The sequence below is a fragment of the Mollisia scopiformis genome (genome assembly GCF_001500285.1).
Source record: "Mollisia scopiformis unplaced genomic scaffold LY89scaffold_11, whole genome shotgun sequence".
Taxonomy (NCBI): domain Eukaryota; kingdom Fungi; phylum Ascomycota; class Leotiomycetes; order Helotiales; family Mollisiaceae; genus Mollisia; species Mollisia scopiformis.
Genome location: NW_017263591.1, coordinates 855,141 through 876,732, shown reverse-complemented (window position 1 = coordinate 876,732; position 21,592 = coordinate 855,141). Strand labels below are relative to the sequence as shown.

The 21,592-nt window shown below is 47.8% G+C and overlaps 11 protein-coding genes across 11 annotated transcripts; 10 read left to right on the top strand and 1 right to left on the bottom strand.

Annotated features, from left to right (window-relative positions):
* Positions 1-71: 71 nt before the first annotated feature.
* On the bottom strand, positions 72-2,091 carry LY89DRAFT_57740 (uncharacterized protein). Its single transcript, XM_018208889.1, has 2 exons — positions 417-2,091; positions 72-240 (listed from the first exon to the last, which is right to left on the bottom strand). Exons 1-2 carry the CDS (start codon positions 2,032-2,034, stop codon positions 233-235), a joined length of 1,626 nt encoding a protein of 541 aa, XP_018071935.1. The 5' UTR covers positions 2,035-2,091; the 3' UTR covers positions 72-232.
* A 109-nt stretch (positions 2,092-2,200) lies between these two features.
* LY89DRAFT_645146 (uncharacterized protein) lies at positions 2,201-3,213 on the top strand. Its single transcript, XM_018211866.1, has 3 exons — positions 2,201-2,640; positions 2,699-2,934; positions 2,984-3,213. The coding sequence occupies exons 1-3, from the start codon at positions 2,250-2,252 to the stop codon at positions 3,128-3,130; spliced, it is 774 nt and encodes a 257-aa protein (XP_018071934.1). The 5' UTR covers positions 2,201-2,249; the 3' UTR covers positions 3,131-3,213.
* A 342-nt stretch (positions 3,214-3,555) lies between these two features.
* LY89DRAFT_684593 (uncharacterized protein) lies at positions 3,556-3,839 on the top strand. The gene has a single exon (XM_018214912.1). It carries the CDS (start codon positions 3,611-3,613, stop codon positions 3,782-3,784), a length of 174 nt encoding a protein of 57 aa, XP_018071933.1. The 5' UTR covers positions 3,556-3,610; the 3' UTR covers positions 3,785-3,839.
* Positions 3,840-5,083: 1,244 nt separating this feature from the next.
* Positions 5,084-6,521, top strand: LY89DRAFT_733418 (uncharacterized protein; the record flags this gene model as incomplete). Its single annotated transcript, XM_018219797.1, has 4 exons — positions 5,084-5,144; positions 5,240-5,775; positions 5,908-5,976; positions 6,054-6,521. 4 exons carry the CDS (start codon positions 5,084-5,086, stop codon positions 6,519-6,521), a joined length of 1,134 nt encoding a protein of 377 aa, XP_018071932.1.
* Positions 6,522-7,331: 810 nt separating this feature from the next.
* LY89DRAFT_747243 (uncharacterized protein) lies at positions 7,332-7,959 on the top strand (the record flags this gene model as incomplete). The annotated part of the gene is made up of 1 exon (XM_018221113.1): positions 7,332-7,959. Exon 1 carries the CDS (start codon positions 7,339-7,341, stop codon positions 7,957-7,959), a length of 621 nt encoding a protein of 206 aa, XP_018071931.1. The 5' UTR covers positions 7,332-7,338.
* Positions 7,960-9,161: 1,202 nt separating this feature from the next.
* Positions 9,162-9,881, top strand: LY89DRAFT_684592 (uncharacterized protein). The gene has a single exon (XM_018214911.1). The coding sequence runs from the start codon at positions 9,186-9,188 to the stop codon at positions 9,696-9,698; it is 513 nt and encodes a 170-aa protein (XP_018071930.1). The 5' UTR covers positions 9,162-9,185; the 3' UTR covers positions 9,699-9,881.
* A 489-nt stretch (positions 9,882-10,370) lies between these two features.
* Positions 10,371-10,984, top strand: LY89DRAFT_583974 (RmlC-like cupin; the record flags this gene model as incomplete). Its single annotated transcript, XM_018209240.1, has 3 exons — positions 10,371-10,478; positions 10,558-10,721; positions 10,789-10,984. 3 exons carry the CDS (start codon positions 10,371-10,373, stop codon positions 10,982-10,984), a joined length of 468 nt encoding a protein of 155 aa, XP_018071929.1.
* Positions 10,985-11,429: 445 nt separating this feature from the next.
* LY89DRAFT_615756 (putative endoplasmic reticulum mannosyl-oligosaccharide 1,2-alpha-mannosidase) lies at positions 11,430-14,066 on the top strand. Its single transcript, XM_018210737.1, has 6 exons — positions 11,430-11,760; positions 11,828-12,507; positions 12,561-13,361; positions 13,414-13,671; positions 13,725-13,882; positions 13,936-14,066. The coding sequence occupies exons 1-5, from the start codon at positions 11,758-11,760 to the stop codon at positions 13,759-13,761; spliced, it is 1,779 nt and encodes a 592-aa protein (XP_018071928.1). The 5' UTR covers positions 11,430-11,757; the 3' UTR covers positions 13,762-13,882; positions 13,936-14,066.
* A 490-nt stretch (positions 14,067-14,556) lies between these two features.
* LY89DRAFT_57489 (uncharacterized protein) lies at positions 14,557-15,827 on the top strand. Its single transcript, XM_018208772.1, has 2 exons — positions 14,557-14,887; positions 15,000-15,827. Exons 1-2 carry the CDS (start codon positions 14,674-14,676, stop codon positions 15,539-15,541), a joined length of 756 nt encoding a protein of 251 aa, XP_018071927.1. The 5' UTR covers positions 14,557-14,673; the 3' UTR covers positions 15,542-15,827.
* A 285-nt stretch (positions 15,828-16,112) lies between these two features.
* On the top strand, positions 16,113-17,719 carry LY89DRAFT_583916 (glycoside hydrolase; the record flags this gene model as incomplete). Its single annotated transcript, XM_018209238.1, has 2 exons — positions 16,113-16,752; positions 16,857-17,719. The coding sequence occupies 2 exons, from the start codon at positions 16,113-16,115 to the stop codon at positions 17,717-17,719; spliced, it is 1,503 nt and encodes a 500-aa protein (XP_018071926.1).
* A 1,616-nt stretch (positions 17,720-19,335) lies between these two features.
* Positions 19,336-20,653, top strand: LY89DRAFT_583976 (uncharacterized protein; the record flags this gene model as incomplete). The annotated part of the gene is made up of 3 exons (XM_018209241.1): positions 19,336-19,761; positions 19,807-20,087; positions 20,137-20,653. 3 exons carry the CDS (start codon positions 19,336-19,338, stop codon positions 20,651-20,653), a joined length of 1,224 nt encoding a protein of 407 aa, XP_018071925.1.
* Between the last annotated feature and the right edge of the window lie 939 nt (positions 20,654-21,592).

The window sequence follows — 21,592 nt, the reverse complement described above, 5'->3', positions numbered from 1 at the left end:
TGTTCAATTTGCATGACTTCGGATTCTGAATTGTAGCCCACAAGACTTTGTGGCTTAAAATTACTTTCAAAATAATTATCGTCCGAGGGGTAAAAATAGGTATCGACTATTTGACTGAATACCATATGGATGGCAAATTTACAAAAGACGAGGGTGTCGGGGAGCCATATGGCTAAGTGCGAAGACGTCCATATGCCACCCAGTTCGCCCTTAGGCACCGAGCCACCGAACACTAGTATACTAGAACAAAAATAAATCAGTGCAACGCAAGTTGATGACGGTAAAGAAAAAACTCCATGTATTGGATTATACTGGGTATTCGAAATATCAAATGCTAAACGCCAACGCCAATCTGTGCAACCCGACCCTATGACGTCCCTGTCATACTCAGACTTTTGCCTTCTTCCGAACCATACCTACCGAGAGAACATTAACTTGAGGCGCACAGCTTTCACTCGTTGTTTTTGACTCGTCGCCTTTTCGCTTCTTCCTCATAAGACCCATGTTGAGGGAATTGACACTCGATCCAACAGTCTCGGTCCGAGTCTGAACAGGCCTGGTACCAGTGACGACCTGACCCCAAGCATCTCTCATCTCTCCCCAAGCTTCAGAGCGAACTTCGTTGATCCATCTATTTGAGCTGGAGGTCGCAAGCTCAAGGTTCGCAAAGTCGAGACGAAGAAGAAGTTCGGTGACGCGCTTGTAGTCTAATTCGTCAACAATGATTTGGGCTCGGCCTTCAGCTGGCCAAGCATAGTAAGCAGTATTCTCAAGTCTGTCAAGGAGGTAGTTCTTGTTTTCGGTCTTTATTCTTGGTTGCCTCGAAATGATAGGCCCAGTCAGCTTCTTCTTCTTCTTTTCCTTGGGAGACCGCGGCTTCGATGATTGCTGTGATTCGAATTCCTCGAAGGCACGTTGCTTCAATGGCGAGCTTGTTGGATATACTTGACTTGAGGCGGTGAACGAAGTAAGTGGGGAAGAAGCCAATCCAGGTTGGCTAGATTCGATGTCCGTCTGGCTATCCACACTCAAGTCCGATGTTTGACTATCGCCAAGAACAGATGCGTTCGGATCACGCTGGGCCTTTGGTGAAAACACTATCCATATGAACCCAACCAACCTTCCGGCTGAGCATTCTTGTCGGAAAGCCATCATGTCCCAGAATTGATCTATGGTCTTCACGCTCTTCCACTGACCACTATTCTTGCCCCGTCCCTCCGTGATCTCGTCATCAAGCTCATCCAGATATCGCGATTTGGGATCATCGGGGAAGTGAGGGATGAGGCATCTCGGCGGCGCGTCCGAATGCCTGGAAATAGTTGAGAGTGGATGACCAACTGTCCACGACTTGTTGATAGGTGTACTTCTTGGGAGATATGAATGTGTCTCGTGGTTGTCGAGTCCAGGAACCACAAGGTATCCCTTGATAACGTCCCATTGTGTTTCTTGCAGCGCTTTGGACTCTTCTAGCAATGGATCCAAGACTTTGCACCACCAACGCACCAACCCTCTGTCATCTAGCACATGTTTACCGCTGTATTCAACACTTCCAGGAAAGAGGTATTGGTCCTGTGCTCGGGCAAAAAGAGATACAACGCTGCGAACGTTCGGCCTTTGATGTGTCTGGACGAGATGTCGTAAGAAGGTCGCACTGATGTCTCGGATTGGGGACGGAGCCTTCTCTGGCAGACCCAAGTGATGCAGGAATCCGGTCGAGTCTGCCTTGGATACAAAGAACGTTGTGTCGTATGCCGTCGAATAAATGAGGATCTCGATCGCAAAAGCTAACACCTCCTTTGAATCGGCACCATCTTTGGCAGGTGTTCGAATTGAGACGGCTAGGAAGTGACTTTCACAGTACGTTCGATCAGGACGAGCTCCTGGAGGGGCAGAATAGATTGCAGAGGTTCGAGACGGAGGGGTAGAGAGGTGATAGGCTTTGAAGCTGGCGCCCAAAGGCAAAACAGTAGCAAATTTTTGAAGCAATGTTGTTCCAATGGATGCTTTGGTAGACGGCCGTTCATGAGCAGCCATGATCAAATAACATGCCAAAATATCGAGCTCATAGTCAATCAAATGTGAAAATTGAACGCGAAAGGTGAAGAGTGTCGTCGGCGCCACTGGACGACACGCTCCGACTGCACTGTCGCTTGAAATGGTTTAGCGTTAAATAAATTATTTGAGCTTCAACTTCGGATCTCTTGAGAATCTGCACCTGCCCAATACGAAACGTGAGATAGGAAGAGACAATGGCATCGAAACCTGCAGGACGGTCGCTCCAGAACATTATCAGGCATTCGAGACAGACATGCGAATGCAGCTCGAGATATCCACGTTCCATTCGACAATTCTCCGCATCAGCAGCGAGAAAGGATGTCGAGTATGATCACGAAAAGGTGGAGAGACCAAGATGGTCATACACACCAGAGAGAGCGAAAGCACCGATATCATGGCGAATTAAAGACCCAGCAAAGGAATGGGAATGCAACAGCGATCCAGCTCGATTAGACAATTTCTATGTCAAGTTTCTAGGACGAGGAGGCGACAAGATGTTGACGGAGGAGGTCAAATGGCTCGCTATCACACACAAGAGCTTTGATCAAGGACGAAGAGGCTTCAATGATCGGTTGTCATTCTTAGGTATGGACTCCTGATTATGGTAACGATGCTGTGAGGAATTTGTGTTGACTGGTATCAGGACGACGAATCCTAAATCTGCAAACCGGTCTGGCAGCTTTGTCAGGAACAGCGATGATAACGAAACCTGAACCTATTCTTCCGTCCGATAAACGGAAACCTTTTACACATTCTGCGTTGGAAGGCCTGGGAAACCTGTCACATGTACAGCTGAGTGAGGTCTTGACGAAGCAGAGGCTCGGAAGCTTGGCATCACAATTAGGAATGCGAAGCATCATAAGATGGAAACCAAGAAATGTATAGTTTGATGGACAGTATGCTTAAAGACGATGCTGACTCTTCACAGGTAGCAAGCATGGACGCCTCTGGTATCGATGTTATCTTGACTACTTCCTTATATGCGATTATTGGAGCAATAGCCTTGCAAAAGGGTGGAGATGTGGCAGCGGAAGTTGCAAGAGAGAAGATACTGAAACCATTAAGATTATCATGATGGAATCTATAGGATGGAGAGTGTAGTATATTGTATATTATGTGGACACCCTATGTGGAATTCTCACCAATGAATTAGAGATCCGCAGTTCATTAACCCATCAGTGCAGTTTCTCCATTGGAACCGTAGTAGGTTACTGGCAGTACACTCTCATTAGAAGCCAATGTCTGTTTCTTCATTCTCTTACAAGGCTCTCTATTGTTAACGTCTTCCTGCAGACATTTACAACAAGCAGAAGCTCGGTGGAAGGACGTCTTCCCGCCAAGACGCCCACCATGGCATCAAAACATCACTCTTTCAGTACACTGGACAAACGTCTTTGACTGATATCTTAAGGCACAACAGAGCTCGATCGTTGGTTGGAATTACAATAGCTGCCGTGGCCAGTGATTAGCGCTGGCTTGCCCCACAACATTTGCCGACTTCGACTCCTCAAATCTTCCCAACTCAACATTCTGCCTCCAATTTAAAGTCAGCAAGATGTTCAAAAAAAATCCAGACAAGCGTGTCTCAAATCAGCGGATCCTTTCAAAACTTGCGATCTCCAACGACAAATTCTACAACAGCGCCAGACAATTTATCAGAGACCTTCACTCCTTCAACAACGATGAGAAAGCAAGGTCCAGATTTGCGGAGACGGGACATGAATTTTAGATTGGGCCGCCTTACTTTACTCCCACCGAGCGAGACGCAATACTGGAACTGGAACTAGAGGATGGTACTTTGAGTTCCGAGCTTCGCAAACTTTACGACAAAAAGATGGGGACTTATGATTCTGTCTGTGCGGCTCATGACCTGTCACCAATCTTCGAAAAAGCGCTCAACATGAAATGGGATAAAAAGGCTTCGAAGTTTGAATCACTGTGGAAAGATTTCAAGGGCTAGGCATCATAAGCAAGAACAGTCTACAGGGGTCTGAATGCGACAAGCATGCGCGACGCGAGCGACGATGCTCCCAAAGACGTCTCTTGTGGCAAGACTCCTTTATCCGAGGGTGGAAGGACAGCTTCTTCTCAACAATTACAAAGGTATTTTGTATCCTTATATCCTTTCATCATAATTGGCCTTTGTCTTTGAAGAGGCTTCTTGCAAGAGCTGGACGATGCACCTCTCGAACGTATACGAGTGCATCACCTGTCAGCATTTTGAACCCAGCTCTTTCGAAATGGCGCTTCAAGAAAAGATATCCTAGACATCAAGCAAGACACTTTGGACTTGGGCCCGAGTGCTAGGCACTACCAGGGACATATATTAAAAGGTGTTTCGATGGCAAAACATTTTCTTCTTCTCTCTGGCAAAAACGTGGAGCTGACAGTGCCACATTGGATATTCTTCAAGGCTGAAGCTGAGACATCTTCACCGCTTTCTTATATTTGATGAGAAAGTCACGTAAACTCTTTTTGTATGGTTGTACTCGGTGTTTTGAAATCTGACATTCGGGCGTTATTTTGAAGGACATTTGACCCCTCATAGAAGCAGAAAACAGTTTGACTTGGGCAAAGCTTTGAGACCTTAGTGTAAGTCTCACCTCTAGAATCGTATTTCTGGAGAATATTGGTGTGGAGCGCCACTCCCTAGAAAGAACGCCCGATTGTCGGAGTTAAAAAGGTCAGTAGGTATATTTGTTTCAGCTGATGGCGTGCATTTGTACCATGGCATTCTCCATATGACACTGCTTCAACTCCTATCGCTTTGCTTATCAGAAAGACAGTCTCAGATATATGTGTATCAGTGAGCGGCCGCGTTAGAGAGTCATGCAGTCATATCGCATGGTGGGGCAGACAGCAAGATATTCTCCAATGCTGTTATTTACTTGAACTGGGAATATAACCCAGAACTCCGTATTTGTTCTGTTTATCTTTGTGCGCTCAAGTATTGCCTTCTTACATCAGATCTGTCGTGCTTGTTCTTCTCTTAGCAATCTTGCATTCACTTCGCTCCTGTTCATGAGAAATGGCGACAAATGTATACGACAGTAATGGCTGGGATATGATTGCTGCAACTACTCAGGATGGTATCAACCAACAACTCGCAAGATACTTGCAGTGTCCATCGACACGCAAATCCCTGTTCCCATCGTCCCTGGCCTCCTTCTCACCGTCAATTTAGATATCACCTTGGGTGCCCCGCAACTGCAAGTCAAGGTTGGCTCTGGTAGCCAAGTTGATGTACTGATACCTATCACTGGATCTATTAAGCTGAACGGTACTTCGATTGAACTTCTGGGACAAGAGATAATTGTCACGACAGATCTTTTGCAAGTTGAAGCAGAAGTCGATCCACATCCCGGAGAAAACCAGACGACTTACGATCTTATGTTCAACCTTCGCGAAGGTTTCATCGTTGATATCAACCTCGAGATGCCAGCTGCCGGATATGCTTTCTTGATCATTGCTTTGAAGCAAATCATCAAAGACTACCTTGGAACTGGCAAGCAGTACATTCTCGCTAGCTTTACCTTGACGGCTGCAGAAGAGGCGGAGTACAAACCTCTCATTCCTCGACTCGCAGACTTCACGTTCGTCTATGATCCAACGACCCCTAGCCGCAGTAACTTCTTAGTCTTGATGCAAACTGTTTCTCCGGGCTTGGGAAATATGTACTTTAATGCGCCGATTCTTGCACCTACTCAAGATTATCTCGTCGTAAGTTTCATCATCAAACTATGTCTATATTACGACCAGAAAAGCTCAGAGCTTATGGGACCTGATCCTCAGCAGTACTACGGGACATAGATGTTCCAAGCTATATGAAGTTTACACTAATAATTTAAACAGTTAGTATCGAACAGATTATTCTTAGAATACATTGTAATGCCAGCGCTCATCACCGGACTCAAGAAAGAAGTCACAGGCTCACAGCACCCGATGATCTTGCTAGCAAAATCGCTATTTAACCATTGGCGCAACCATTTCTCTACCAGATAATTAACACCGACACCCACATCGAGCTCGACAAAGATAACGATCCATGGATCTCAAAACTAACAGGTTCCATCGACACCTCTATGCAAGCCCTCGAGCTCTTCCTCGAATATAAAGCCGACGTCACTTTTGTACAAGTTCACGTCGACGCATGGGACAATAGTTGGCAGCAATTCGCGATCGACGACCAAGGCAACATTACTCTGAAGCAGATTAATGAGGAACAGAATAAATCGACAATCTTGGAGTGGTGGAAGTGGTTGATTGCTGGTGGGGCGTCTCTATATGCCGTGATAGCTGTTGGTATCATAGATCTGGTTGTCACTGCCGACGCTCCAGGTCTTGGTGGAACATTTGCAGACATTGGCACCACTGCGCTGATTAAATGGCCCAATCAAAAGACTATTGTGCTCAAGTCTATCACCACCCCGGGCCACATTGTCATGGATCTTGAGGTCTCATTCTGATGGATTTCTGATGGAATATGCTGTTGATCGAGTAGCGGCTGAAGGGTTCTGAAGACTTATTGACTCGTTCTGTGTGGGAATTTCTTCGCAGGTTTAGTCTGCTATGTTTCAACCTTAAGATAGCCCTCGACAGAGATATTGTCTTTACTGTCTCACCTATTTCAATATGAGATGACACGGGCGAAGTGGAGAGAGCAGACTTCGAGCACGTTCATTTTACTTTGCTTGCTCATAACTAAGTACTCTCTGATTCGCTGTGAGCCACAGTTGTCGAGATTTTATACTTCATTTAGCGTAGTGCAATGTGATTCATTAATTGCTCGAGATCAACGGCTCAGCAGTGAAAAGCCTTTCGTAAACATTTCCGAATGGAATGACACCTTGAGACGCAAGAGAAGCTAGAATAATCCTCCTTCAACCCCAGTTATACGTGCGTGCTTCGAGCACCATTACCTCCTGTGTACCTCGCCCCTAGAGAAGAAAGAGCTTTTGGTATTTAATGAGAGAAGATAGGGAGCTGTTGGCTTTGTACTCCAAGATGGAGATACTGCGTCTAAGTTCACATGCAGCTTGAAAGATTCAGTCCATCGATACATATCTTTGTGGGTAAGGAGAAACTTTTTTGGGTGTAGGTCTTTCTCTTCTAGCTTTATGATTTTCTCTTTCAACGTCGCTTCCACCTTCTACATATATCACCTCCTCTCTCCTCCAACGGTCAATACAGCTTCTCACTTGCTTCTCACCAAGACAACAGCCATCTAAGGTAAATCTCAACTCCCTAAGACACCTCTTATACTCACAACATCTCAAGCCAACCATGAGTTCAAAGAACCCATCCACAGAAGCACATATCCTCCCAGACCCCTCATCCGAACATCACTCCCAATCCTGGCGCATAACCAGCGGCCTCGCTTACACACACTCCCGAGCCCTCCTCATAGCCTACAAATCCCAACCCACCGCCTTGATCCTTTACGGTCCCTACCCCAAAATCGCCATTCACGGCCTCGGCACCGTCAAGATTACCGTCCTAAAATCTTCGTTATCACCGGATGAACACGTTATCACGCTCAGAAACGTACTTCACTGGCCAGACGCGCCTACTAATGCCTTCAACCCTCTGTTGAGAAAGAGGAATGAAGGGTTGGGCGATTTGTATGAGGTAAGTCCTGATGGGGCGAAGGGTTGGGTTGGTGACGAGCAGGTTTGGTATGCTAGAAAAGATGAGGGGGGTGCGTTGAGGTTGGTTGTGAGCGGAGGGTATGCAGGAGGGGATGGGGTGAGAGGGGTGTACGCTACTGAGGATGAAGAGTCGGTTTTGGGGATCACTGAGAAGGTTCCGTGGAAGTCAGATGTTGTGACGCCTGAAATGATGGAGGAAGAGAAGCGGAAGGAGGAGCAGAAGAAGAAGAATGAGAAGGAGGAGGAATGCAGCTGATGGGGATGTGCTAGCAAAGAAGGGTTGGGTGAGGTGTTGGAGAGGCAACTGAGGAGATGTATGTTTTGGTGATTAGGAGAAGGAGGTTTCTTGGATTGAGGAGCAGGTGGTGAGATAATGCAAAGTGAGCATTGATTCCGCAAGGAGACAATTATCGTTCACAACGAAGAAGCTGTGGTTACTTAGTAGAGCTGAGGTTTGCAATGGACTTTCGAATAATGGTACCATGATTTCATCACTTACAATGCTCGACAAGTACCACCTTGGAGCTCGTCTCGGTTCTTGATCGCACCTGCCTATTCCTTAGATACTAGCTAATGACGACTTTCACACAGAGAAAGAAAAGCAGGAAGGAACCATGGACTACGATCTACCCATTTCCCGTCAGCTCAATTTTCAATCTTTCTCCTGCAACATCAATCAACTGTGCACCGAATCATTAACCAAATCCAATTTATTTACAGAACCAGTATTCTTTTCCGAGTCGCAGATCAAGTCTAGCACGTCCAAATCCCCTGGAAAAGCACTGGCCGTCGTATAGTTCTCGTTTCCTTGAGGCAGTATGAGCAAACACCTTGGTAACTATGGCCAACAAAGTTTGTATCTTCTCCTCGACTCCACTCACTCAATGCTGGCGCTAACGACTCTGAAGGACCCGTCGTGAACGATTTTCCTGAAGGCACGTCTTGACCCCCAGCTCTATGACCGAGAAGCAGAACCTGACAGATGAAAGGACTGGGGATTGTCCAGAATGGCCGTCTACCGACCCAGACGTTCAATGCCCCTGTCAACCCTGGTGTCCTACAAAGGCAGAGTCAATACTCGCTGCTTCCAACTCCGCCACCTAGTGCTCAATCAGCGTATAGAGAAGAAGTCATACAACCTTCTTCAACCCGGAACATACCGCAGACGAATCCAGGAGTCTTTGAGCTGGAATATACATGGAGATTTGCCCAAGATTTGCATCAGAAAAAAATGATTCACATGTAGCTTTTAAGCCAGGGACCTGCAACTACACATCCATTCTGGCTGAGCTTGAAGCCGACATCCACAAGTCAGCAGCCACTAGCCGAAGTCCCTCGAACCCGTCCTGTATCCTAGTCACGCGAGTCTACTCGCTCCTACGGGTCCACATTTTGCACCATATTATGCATCGACAAGCCCCCACGAGCTGAACCCGAATCCCTTATATCGTGATTGGATCGTTTTGAGTTGCAGTTGCCACTATGCAATATGCCGAACATACTTCTATTCGAAACGGGCTAGGAATTTTGCATAGTGTGGCTGGCATTGGTGATATTACTCTCAGCCTCAAGAGACCCGTGGCTTCATCAGGCGAGCTAATAACTACGTCCGTGACTCTGTCGCATGTTCTCCATATCCCAACAGCTTCCTGCAACGTTCTGAATCCAATCCTGGCAGGCTTGAAAGCGAAGGCTCGCAATAAGAGGACTGGAATGAGGCAATGGATTGACTCCTCTGAGAATGTCCCGTTTATTACGAGAACATTTCTTGAGCTGGAGAGGATTATAGTAGTACCTTCGAACCAGAGAGGTGCTTCGCTCCTGGACCCGATGTTGTCGATCACGCCACCACGATATTTGGAGCCCAGATTAAAGATGATCATGAGCGACTACCAGTGTAGCACATTGAAGTTGTTGTCTGAGAAGGAAGGACAACTATCCATTCCAGGTCATTTAGTGGCAGAACTGGCGGATAATTGTTTCCCTGAAGGATGATAGATGTGCTGCGGGTATCGAGTAAGGAATGATGTTGAAAAAGAGTGGCAGAGGCGGTTTTTCTGTATTAGTGGTCTTGGTTTCGATAATAGATCATGTTGGGAAGGTGTTGGAGCATCGATCGTCTTGTATCATCGAACGTAGTCAATTCTAAAGTCCGTGATGTCCGTAGACTCACTTTAACAAACCGCTTCCCGCGTTTCCAACCCCCCCATCCCGTGCTCTGAATTCAGCAGCTCACCACACCTCGTATCTGCTACCAAACAAATCAATTAACGAAATCTTCTTGCTCGTACACGCCATCTGATGTATCATTGGCGGCGTTTTCGCATCGCAACTCCCCAGCTGAAACATACATGTCCATGTCCGTAGCGTCGCAGGGCTGAAGCGCAGGGAGCTGCGGATTTCGGTCTCGGCGTAGATCGCGGGTCGGTGGCGGGGTAGCTAGCTGGCCTTTAAGCAGATAGATGCAGCGCAACCCCGCTGGCTGCAGTGCAACTCCAACGTACGATTCCGTTTGAGCTTTTTTGTTTGCTACAGAGGTCTATATAAGTCAAGCTCGTTCCCCTCGATTTCACCACGGACAGAGCAAAAGAGATGGCAGCTAAATTCAACTGGACGGACGTCTCGCTCGTCAAGGACGGAGAGGGTTTCGAGGGCGAGATCCTGAAGATGGGACCGCTCACCATTCGGGTGCTGGAGGATGGTAGGAATACGGATAATCGGATTGGGACGATGATTTTGACGATCAAGCCGGGGAGTAAGGGGCCGCCTATTCATGTATGTTTGATTTTCTTTTCGTGATCTTGGATGAGGTTGCGGTGTGAGAGAGAGGATTGGAGGGGCTGATGAGAAGCAGTGGCATCGGATGCACGACGAGACGTTCTTCGTGACGAAGGGGCGGTTGCGGTTCACGGTCATCCTGGCGGACGATGCGAAGGGGGGCAGTAAGGAGACGAAGGATATTGATACGAAGGCGGGCGATTATGTTATTGTGCCGACGAAGAGTATTCATACATTTTCGTGAGTTGCTTTTTCTTTTTCGAGTATTGGTATTGAGGGAGGAGAGGTGCTGATAGAGGGATGATAGCAATCCGTTCGATGAGGAGGCAGAGTTCTTTAATACGTTCACGCCGGCGTATTATGTGGATTATTTGAGGATGTTGGCGAAGGCGCTCGATAATGTTATGACGGGGAAGGGGAGGCCGTTGACGGAGAGCGAGCAGAGGGATGTTATGGCCCAGTTTGCTACTTTTGCACCGGGGGATGTTGGGGTTGAGATTTGAGATTGAGAGGGAGGGTTGAGAAGTGTTGGTTATGAATTGAATATTAGTAACTTTTTTCTGTTTAGCAAATGGTTAGTGAATATGATATCTTTGTCAAGGACGTGGTTTTTGTTGTTGGTCATTGTGCCTCAGAGATGCTTCTTGTGGATAACCTTAAAGAAAAGACAATCTGACAATCTGCAATTACCTATCATACCTACATACCTAACATTGCCAAGATACATTATTGGTACAGTTAGGATTCAATTCTAGATATCATATTGTGTCACAATGATGTGCAAAGCTTCAACAATTGAACCCTCAAGAAGCTTAATTCTCTCGCCCTAGATGAGATCTGCAACTTCAGGGCCATCTGCACGCTAGGGCCACCATCCAGGGGTCCGGGCGGGAACAGCCGTTGCGAAAGACAACCCCGACCGACATCAACACTCACTCGCGACAATCCCAACTACATATAAACAAGTATCATCCCAAGAGATGTTCCTTCCTCCGACAATACTACATCTTTTCAACGACTTACTCCTTCCCAATCGCGATCATGGATAAAGTCAATAGAACTATGGGCACCGAGCTCGGACAGCAAATCAGCCGCGAGATTCATCCATCGCAGGCACAAACTGAGACGAGGGACGTTACACGGCAAATTCACTAACGGGGACGTGACTTTTGCTTGGCAACGACTATCTGGCTCTATCGTTATTGCGGATCTCGTTACAGCAAGATTTATTTAAAAGCTTGCTGGAAGCTGTAGCAAGTTCGAAATCTCGCCTTTCATGGTAGGCTCGCCTTCTCCTCCTTCTTCTTGTATAGGTGAAACGAGCTAATGAAGATGATGAATGGCAGACGTCCCCTTTCCCGCGGGCGACAACTCGCAGATTGACGAGAGGTCTGGTTTTGACCGTTATCGTGCTCGTGGTCGTTTTCTTTGTGAGGGAAAGTGGGCTGGGGGAGCCGAAGTTCGAGTTTAATTATGTACCGATTCCTATAAGACCAGAACGGTACCCGCTGCAGGAGAAGACGATTCGACTTCCTCAGCAGTCGCCGCGGAAGATACCGAAGATTCAGCGTGCGCCGGTGGTGGAGTCGGTGGGTGATAAGAAGTTGAGAGAGGGGAGGTTGCAGGAGGTTAAGGATGAGTTCTTGCATGCGTGGAGGGGGTATAAGCAAGATGCTTGGGGGCATGATGAGTTGATGCCCATTGCAGGCGGGTACAAGTCTCCGTTCTGTGGGTGGGCTGCTACGATGGTGGATGCGTTGGATACGTTATGGATTATGGGCTTGAAAGACGAATTTGAGCTGTCCTTGGTGGAGTTGAGGAATATTGATTTTACAAATACCCAGGGGTGCCAGGTCAATTTGTTCGAGACGACGATTCGACATTTGGGAGGCCTGCTTTCGGCGTTTGATATTAGTGGGGGCAAGTACACGATTTTGGTGCAGAAGGCGGTTGAGCTTGCGGAGATTCTGTTTACGGCCTTTGATACCCCGAATCGGATGCCTACGCCGCATTATGAATGGTCTGCGTATGTTCTGCTTCCTTGAAATCTCGGGTAGGATGAGTACTGACCTCATGTAGAACGAATGAGTATGCCAACACTCATTTGCCTAGTGGTTCTATTGTCCTTGCTGTCCTAGGCTCCTTGTCTCTGGAGTTCACTCGTCTCTCGCAAATTACAGGAAACGATAAGTACTATGATGCTATCCAGCGTGTAATGGACGAGCTTGAGAAATGGCAGGATAAGACAGCCTTGCCTGGAATGTGGCCTTCTATGGTAGATGCGACTAAATTCAACGAGAGTTGTTTACTCGGGACACCATGGGCGGGAATGGACGAGCAATTTACACTTGGAGCACTGGCCGATTCCACATATGAGTACCTACCGAAGCAATTCATGCTGCTCGGGGGGACCATGAGATCCTACCGAACGATGTACGAGAAGTTCGTGGAAGTGGCTAAGAAGTACTTGTTCTTCCGACCAATGACCGTCACAGAGGAGGATATTCTTATCTCGGGGGCAGTCTCGGTTCAAGGAGATAATCTACCGAGACGCACAGCTGAGCTTCAGCATTTGACTTGCTTCTCTGGTGGTATGCTTGCTATTGCAGGCAAGGTCTTCAATCGACCAGCGGACGTGGATGATGGTGCTAAGTTGGCAGATGGTTGTGTTTGGGCTTACAAGAATACCGTGACTGGAATCATGCCCGAAACTCTCACGGCGGTGGCTTGCGAGAACAAGACAAGCTGCAAATGGGATACCAAGAAGTGGTATAATGCGATTGACAGATATGCTGAAGAGGAGATCATTCGTGAGCGGATCATGACCAACAAGCTTTCTCCAGGATTTGCTTCCGTACAAGATGCTCGGTATCTTCTGAGGTACGTAGACTCATTTTTTCCGTATTTCAATTGAAAGCTAACCAGTAAACAGACCCGAAGCAATCGAATCAGTCTTCATCCTCTACCGTATCACAGGCGATACCTACTGGGCCGACAGCGGATGGACAATGTTTAAATCCATCATGGCACACACCAAAACGAAATTAGCACATTCTGCCATCCAAGATGTGCTGAGTGCGGCTCCACCACAAGTGAATGAGATGGAGAGCTTCTGGCTGGCGGAAACGTTGAAGTATTTCTATTTGCTTTATAGCACGTTTGATGTGGTGAGCTTGGATGAATACGTATTGTAAGTACTTTTGTGTTGTTAGTGGGGTTTGTATGCTGATTGTGATGTGGTAGAAATACGGAAGCTCATCCATTGAGGAGGCCGAGGTAGGGTGCTTAGGGATTGGCTGCATTGATGGCGTTTGGGGTGTATGGATGGGGATGGGGCATGATTTGCATGGCATTAGGTAGCATTTGGGAATGCGATATTATTGAGAATCTAAGATTTAGAAGTATGATATTCTTTGTTCATGTGAGCTTTCTTTTCGCTGAGGATTTTCGCAAGTTCGTTCCGAACGTCAGATGTTGAAAAACGTTTATCTCCTATCCTAGAAGAGGAGGTGGGCGAGAAAATTGGCAGGATTGCAGTCTGAGAGAGTGTGTCTGTATACAACAAAAGAGGTAGTAGGTAGGTTCAGAGTGTAGTTAAGTTGAGAGGTCAAGTGAGGAGATCAAATGCGACTTATAGGCGGAAAAGAAAAAATTAGCATCGGTTGCCCCCTTCTCATAAGCTTGCTCCCCAAAATGATAGCCTTTCGGATCGCCCCGATCCCTTGGTTACCGAAAATGGTAAATACGAGTAGCGAGTACAGTAGTATCTTAGTTAGAGATGCATATACATGTACATGCCTCAGGCTACAGAAATCCCCCGCATGTCGTGCCAAGACGGGTATTCGATTCGATAACCGCCATCCTCGCACCAAATTGAGCCAAGACGAAGATCCTACGCCAAGTCCCTCCTGCTGCACGCAAAGTTGGAACTTGGTCATCTCTTACCCCAAATGCTAATCCCCCTTGAGTATCGGGTACGACAAGATGGCTATTATTGGAGGGCTGAGCTCAGGAGCAAGGAGATTTCCCTCCAATTGCTGCGGTTGATCCTGCCTTAAGCCAATTCAGCTCTGCGAGGATTGCCTCGTCAGCTCCCGTTCTCGTCCTTATCTGATCCGCATGTGAGGCAGACTAACCTTTCTTTTCGTGATTGTTGTTGTCCTCTTTCTTTGACGTTTCTCGTGTATTCACGATGCGAATATCGCCAGGCTCGGGTTTGGTCCTCTGTGTTTTTCAGTCATGGTGTTTGGTGGAGGGATTGAAGTTCACGGTCGATAACTGGACGGGGATCGTGAGCGGAACTCCGTTCCAGGTAACTTGGACGGGCGCTTCGACTGGCGCTTCATTGACATTGTCTCTGGACAATGGGACACTGGCGGATCCGAGTCTTGTTGGCAATATCTCGAGTACGTCTTTGCTCCTTTCTCGGATTGTTATCCTCCTGTTCCCCTGTGCCATCTCATTCGCGAAGATCTGCCCGTTTATGGAGAGGATACAGCTGATGATCTTAATTCGCAGGTGGAATTTCCTCCAACGCGTACACATGGACGCCGGGAAACAAAGCAATTCCTGGACAGCCTTTCTTCTTGAAGATTGAGGAGGAAAAATCAGGAACTAGCGCGCTCGGATCTACGTTTACGGTTGCAGCTACTGCGTCCTCGTCCTCCTCATCATCGTCCGCTACGGCAACAAAGTCCTCTAAGACTACGTCAACTGCAAATACGAGCCCCACTCAGACGCCATCAGCAACATCTAATCCTGGATCGAGCGGGTTATCAACAGGAGCGAAGGCAGGAATAGGAGTAGGCGCAGCACTCGGCGGTCTCGCTATACTTTTGCTTATCGCATTCTTCATTTTGAAGAGAAGGAAGAAGGCTAAGGCAAGAACTGAGCCTTACGAATTGATGGAGAATAACATGTCTGGAAGAACACAGGAGGATAAGAAGAATTATGTTGGGGCTCAACCAGTTCCGCCTGCTGAGATGCCGGCCACAGTGCCACAAAATTGGAGGCCAGAGATGGAAGGAAGTCCTGCGACAAGACCTGAGCTGGCAGGGTAAGAAAGGGGGTAATGAATGCATTTTGTCGAACACCGTCACATGATCCTGAGAATCCCAGCACTTCCAGGTGGTTTCTCTTGATATACCGAGCAAATCTCTATTCAGCCTCAATCCCCAGAAGTCTTCTGGAACACGGCCTTCATTTCCCCACAGCTCTGTATCGGCATTCATTGCCGAGCCTTACCAGGGGAAAACGCCATGTGGCTTGTCTTCCCTTTCCCCATATTTTAGTCCTGGGACTCGCGTCCTTCTCCTCATCCGTACGAACAGAATCTTCACGGCAATACCCCCATTGACTAAGTACTCTACTTTGCTTTCTCCCAGCATAAGGCTACCTTTGCTGAAACGTTCCATTTTGTTTTTCTCACGATGTTTCAACACAGCCTGAACGGGACTTAATCTGGCTCTGGGTGTATGACAACTGAAAACACGAACATACACGTGCGAGCTTGAAAAGTTTTCCTTGGCAGTATAAATGTATCTAGATGTCCTGAGGTACTGTTTCGACCCGTTGTTGTCTTGTTGATTAAGTTGAATCTGTTCGAGTAATTTGGCATTTGCAAGCTTCAAAATGCTCTCAACATCTCTTTTCTTTTTGGTGCTCTTCGCACTGGTAAGAGCACAAGATGATAATGATTCAACTGATCCGGCCGCTTTGCCAGTTGTTACAGTAAATGTCTCCACATCCCAAACATACCAAACGATTTCTGGCTTTGGAATCTCCCAAGCTTTCAACCGCGCCGCATCAATATACCACCTCCCCAATGCTACCCAAAGCAAAATCCTCGATTTGCTCTTTGATGACAGCGTCGGCGCTGGTCTAACCATCCTTCGGAACGGAGTCGGATCGTCGAACAGCACAGCATTAGACTACATGCTAAGCATCGAACCAAATCCTCCCTCGACATCCATCTCAAACGGGACCGCCACATACGCCTGGAACGGCAACGACAGTTCTCAAGTCTGGCTCTCTCAACAAGCTCAAAAGTATGGGGTGCAAACATTTTATGCATCAGCGTGGTCTGCGCCTTGGTACATGAAAAGCAACGAGAATGACCAAGATGGAGGCTATCTTTGTGGGGTGACGGGAACGAAGTGCGGGACGGGAGATTGGAGACAGCATTTTGCGAATTATTTGGTGCAGTATTTGAGGGAGTATCAGGATGCTGGGATTAATGTTACGCATCTGGGGTTCTTGAATGAACCGGATAGTCAGTCTCATTCTCATTCCGGTACTTATTTCCTTAGTCTAGCCAAAGTCCTTAGCTCCAAGCTCACCCTTTTTTTGGTATTCATAAAGCTAACAAGCGAACAGTCTCTCCCTCCTATGCCGGAATGCGCTCCAACGGCTCCCAAGCCGTAGATTTCCTCAAGATCCTAGCCCCTACCCTCCAATCCTCGAACTTCTCCCACGTCAAACTAGTCTGCTGCGACAACACCGGCTGGTCAATCGCCGGCGCCACACTCTCAGAACTCCAATCCGCCTCCGGAGAAAAGTATCTATCAGTCTATTCCGCCCACGGCTATAGCGCCGCCCCAACTGACCCCCTCAAAACCTCCCTCCCCGTCTGGCAAACCGAATGGTCAGACCTCACAACCCCCTTCACTGCGCTCTGGGACTCCGCAGTCAATACCACCGACGACGATACGGGGGACGTCACCACGACTGACGGCACAGAAGTCGATGGCTTTGTCTGGGCAACCAACATCCAGGACAGTCTGGTGAAAGCTAATGTTTCGGCATTCCTGCATTGGATGGGCGCAGAAGAGAGTTCGGGGTCCGATATGTTGATCCGAATTAACTCCACCACGAACTCATACACAGTCTCGAAACGGCTGTGGGCATTCGCGCATTTTGGCCGCTACGTGAAACCGGATTCGAGACGCATCTACGCGAATTCGTCGGCGGCGTGGGAAGATTTCTCGGTTTCGGCGTTTGAGAGTGCGAACGTGGGACGGAGTGGGATCAAGAGCATCGCGGTGCAGGTTATCAATAAGGGGTGGGCGAATGTGACGGTTAGTATGAGGGTTGAGGGGGCGAGGGAGGGGGGTGTCGTGTTGCCGGTTACGACAAATGAGGGGGTTGATGTGGGGAGTGGGGAGTACTTGGCGGTTTGGGAGGGGTTGGTGAATGCTACGGTGCCGGCGAGGAGTCTGATGAGTTTTGTGTTTAGTTGAGTGAGAGGTTGTGGGTGTGGGGAAGAAAAGTTACAAGATTTGGCGTTGGAAGGATTAAGTGGTGGGAAGATAGGAAAGTTTGCTATGAGACTGCCTCGCTAGTATTGTCGTGGACTCGAATTTAACTTGAGTCCGTGAAGTGGAAAAGAATTATATTCAGCAGATAACGAAAAGGGTCGTACAAAAATGACTGGCATCACATGTTGCAGCCGACGTCCTATTCTTTAGTGTTCAGCTGTGACACTGGCGAGATATAAGTAAACGTTCATGACCTAGTACAGACATGATCAACAATATGAGATACCGTTGGAATGTCTCAAATATAGCCTCTCCAGATGCAGAGTTGCACAAGTAGTTGGCAGTCAGCGCGTGTTGACTTCCGTTGTCGTCCTACATGAAGGAACTCGGTAGTACTGGCACCTCAAAGGTCACTTGCAGCTTACGCTGAGCGTTTACGTGTCCCAGGACAAACTTGAGAGATGTGTTTCGTGAAACTCGACGAGGACCCTCGACCGGCTAGGGCTGATAAAACTCCAAAATCCACGCTAACCTTATACAGAAGCAAAATCTCAGTCACGTGCAGAAGCCTCATCTCCCGTCGGGCTTTCTTGACCTTGTTATACTCCATCAACGTTCAACTTGAGTCATGGAGCGTCATTCGAAGAGCTCGAGTCGCGACCAATTGACACATCCATAAGGACCACAACTGATTCAAGTGAGCGATCGTCTCTTTAGTCATGCAATATGCTTTCAGGGTCGCCGACCTGAAGTGGGTTTGCTCGCCGACAAATGTTGGGCCAATTGATAGGCGACCACAAAACGCTAACGCCTCATCGAGTGCCACAATTATGCTGCAATTCGAATTTCACCAGTAGCCAGATTCTGATGTTGATTTTTCAGCAGCAATGCCTCTCATTTCTTTCTTTGCCCCATCTCAAGTCTCTTGTACTTCCTTCATTCTTCTTTCCTTTGAGGCTTATGTGTTACGTTACTGTTGTTGGACCTCACAGAACTTTGCGTCTACCGTTTTGTCACTCTCAGTGCTACCAATGAGCAATATGGATACCAACGAAGAAGATTCAAATAAATCAACTGGTGCGAACACGCCGGACGCCCCGGAGTCACCAGGCCGGCAAGCACATCCTTCGATGTCTGATCGCGTGTCTATCAATTCAGCATGTGTCGCGTGTCGAAGCAAACATCTGAAATGCGATGGACTTCGAGTCTGCTCTCGCTGTGCTTCGCAAGGAGTCACATGTGTCTATCTCAAATCGCGTCGAGGCTATAGAGGCTCAAGTGCGCGTGGGAGAAGTTCTGCTCCCGTGCACGATAACTCTATTGCGAAAGCCAGTAATCAATTACCATACACCTCAGGGTCTATCAATGACAATCAACTTTCGATACCTGAGCCTACTTCTTCATCTAGCTCAACGTTCGAAACCTCGTTTGGAGCAATGTTCACGTCCACGTACCTGACCAGCAAAAGCTCTGAGCTGGCGACCTCAGATGGTCGCAGTTGTCAACGGTGTATAGATGCATTTTACCGCTACTTCTATGAATCGCACCCCTTCTTGCCTCCTCGACATCAATTCCTCCAAGTCCTCAAAGCACGCCCTATGGATCATCTCCTTACCGCCATGTGCTATGTTGGCTCTCGATACGTCTCAGGGCTATCTACAAATCCATACGCTACAGATTTAGAATCATTCGTTGTCTCACCACCAGTCAGAGATGCGTCCATGGTTCAGACACTGTTGCTCTACGCGTTGGGACTAGATGGTGGTGGTGAACAAGTTAAAGCAGTAGAGATACTGGTCAGAGCCCAACACATGGCTCTGGACATTGGCATGAACACGAGAGAATACGCACTTGCAAACGGGCAAGGCTCCTCGGTCTGCGAAGAAAGTCTCAGACGTTCATGGCATGAGTTGAATGTCGTATGTGTGATGGTAGCTGGTTTTCATGGGCGAAGAGCTTTCTACTTCCAGGACTGGAATTCGTTCGTACCCCTACCATGCGAAGCAAGATATTTCGACATTGGCGTGAGTGGAACCTGCACGATAAAATAAATTTATTGACCTGAGTAGCTCATCCCTCCCCTCCATACTTTCGAAGAATTCGAAGAGGACAGCTTTACCGACGATGATATTGAATGGTCTTCCTACACGTATCGGATAGCTGCGGCGCGCAATCTTGATAGAATCATACAATCAATAAGCGGTCATTTTCCCGACAACGTCTCGATCCACAGACTAGAAGCATACCTTACAGCTTGGAAACTACATCTCCCTGAGTCGAAAAGAGACTTCTATGATGAGGCAAGTGACTTCGATGAGATGCTGTTTCAGGCGCATATGATCACTGATGTGTAAGTGCCTTCACCCTTCTCACAAAGCAGCATTGAGACAGTGTTCTAGGAGTTCGATGCTACTTCACCGCCACTACGCGAAACTTGAAGTGCTCGCTGTCCAGACCATTACTTCTTGCTCCGAACACGTCGATCTAGCACCAACTGTGGATAATATGCATACAATAAAAACGGCTCAAGCAGCGGCAAACGTGAGCCGGCTTGTGGCTCTACCCACACCGTTGATCAATCACACGCACTTCTTTGTATGCGCCTTGACAATGTCTTCTATCGTCCATCTCTCGATGTGGTCAGCCTTGCCCATCATCTCTCCAGAACAAGAGCTGAAGGAGCAGATTCGAATGAATGCCGGCGCATTGAAAGCTATTGCTAACGTATGGCATTCGGCTCGCATGGGATTCGGTCAGGTCACCAAAGCTGGTCAGATGATATACGCGACACGGAAAGACGTTGCTGGAGACGTATTCTGGCGTGATTTCATGCAGGACGATATTATGACTGGGCATATCGAGGACGACCCAATCTCTGAACCACTCCTCTGCCGACCTACTTCTTCTCAACCATGAACTGTGGCGAAGAGCCAACTACCAGCTTGCGGATATCGTCTTTCGACGCAAGCGCGACGATTACGGGCCGACTTCAATTCCGGTGCGAGCGCAACAAATGAATCCATGATTAGCCGGCGCTCTTGTGGTCACAGAAGACGACTGAGCAACTTCACTACAGACGCTTCAGATAACGGACTTCCGTAGTTGGCAAGTACGCCCCAAGCTTGCTGAGCCACTTCAACACCCGACACCCCCGCAAGATCATCCCGCACCAAAGGTGTGGCAACTTCTGCGTACCAACCCACGCAAGGAAGTGTTGGAGCCTCTTCCAACTTTCACCCATCACTCACCCGTCTCATATTCATGGCATTCACTTCTGCTGTCGTCAGACTTGAAATGAGGCAATCATGCCTAATCATCTTTCGACCCGAAAGTTTTTGCCAAGAAGCCTTCCAATGTACCACTTGTCTGTGGAAATGCTTCTATCATGGTACTCGTTTCTAGCTGTCGTCAGAGTTGAAATGAGGCGGTCCTGCCTAAATATCCTTCGACCCGAGTATTCTTTGCCAAGAAGCCCATTCAATATATATCCTCTCGGCGAAAGTGCTTCCAAACTGGCCCTGCATTCGGTTAGGACACCTGTCTATCAATTTCATAGTGAATAAGTGGGTTGAGATAGAGGGTGAGACACACCCCACCAAACATACAAACGTTCACGTTACTCCTGCCAAGGCAAAATTTGACGTCGGATGGCATGGCCAGCCATTTGGAGCAAAAGATTGCTTGCGCTTCAATTAATTAAGGAGGATTCCATCCCGGAGAGCCGCTGCAGTGGAGTCTGCCATCCCTCTTCGAGGAATAACGGGGCGAGTATTGCCGTCAGGAGTAAAAGACCCTTCTGGTCTAAGTTGTGTGGCAGTGAGCTCTAATGGGCTTCGCTTAGATCACTTCTCCAGT

Coding starts and splice junctions, on each gene's coding strand:
- LY89DRAFT_57740 (XM_018208889.1), bottom strand. CDS start 2,034: ATGGCTGCTCATGAACGGCCGTCTACCAAAGCATCCATTGGAACAACA.
- LY89DRAFT_645146 (XM_018211866.1), top strand. CDS start 2,250: ATGGCATCGAAACCTGCAGGACGGTCGCTCCAGAACATTATCAGGCAT. Junction 2,641..2,698: donor TGATCGGTTGTCATTCTTAG/GTATGGACTCCT, acceptor GACTGGTATCAG/GACGACGAATCCTAAATCTG. Junction 2,935..2,983: donor TAAGATGGAAACCAAGAAAT/GTATAGTTTGAT, acceptor GACTCTTCACAG/GTAGCAAGCATGGACGCCTC.
- LY89DRAFT_684593 (XM_018214912.1), top strand. CDS start 3,611: ATGTTCAAAAAAAATCCAGACAAGCGTGTCTCAAATCAGCGGATCCTT.
- LY89DRAFT_684592 (XM_018214911.1), top strand. CDS start 9,186: ATGCAATATGCCGAACATACTTCTATTCGAAACGGGCTAGGAATTTTG.
- LY89DRAFT_615756 (XM_018210737.1), top strand. Junction 13,362..13,413: donor GATGCTCGGTATCTTCTGAG/GTACGTAGACTC, acceptor ACCAGTAAACAG/ACCCGAAGCAATCGAATCAG. Junction 13,672..13,724: donor AGCTTGGATGAATACGTATT/GTAAGTACTTTT, acceptor GTGATGTGGTAG/AAATACGGAAGCTCATCCAT.
- LY89DRAFT_57489 (XM_018208772.1), top strand. CDS start 14,674: ATGCGAATATCGCCAGGCTCGGGTTTGGTCCTCTGTGTTTTTCAGTCA. Junction 14,888..14,999: donor TCTTGTTGGCAATATCTCGA/GTACGTCTTTGC, acceptor CTTAATTCGCAG/GTGGAATTTCCTCCAACGCG.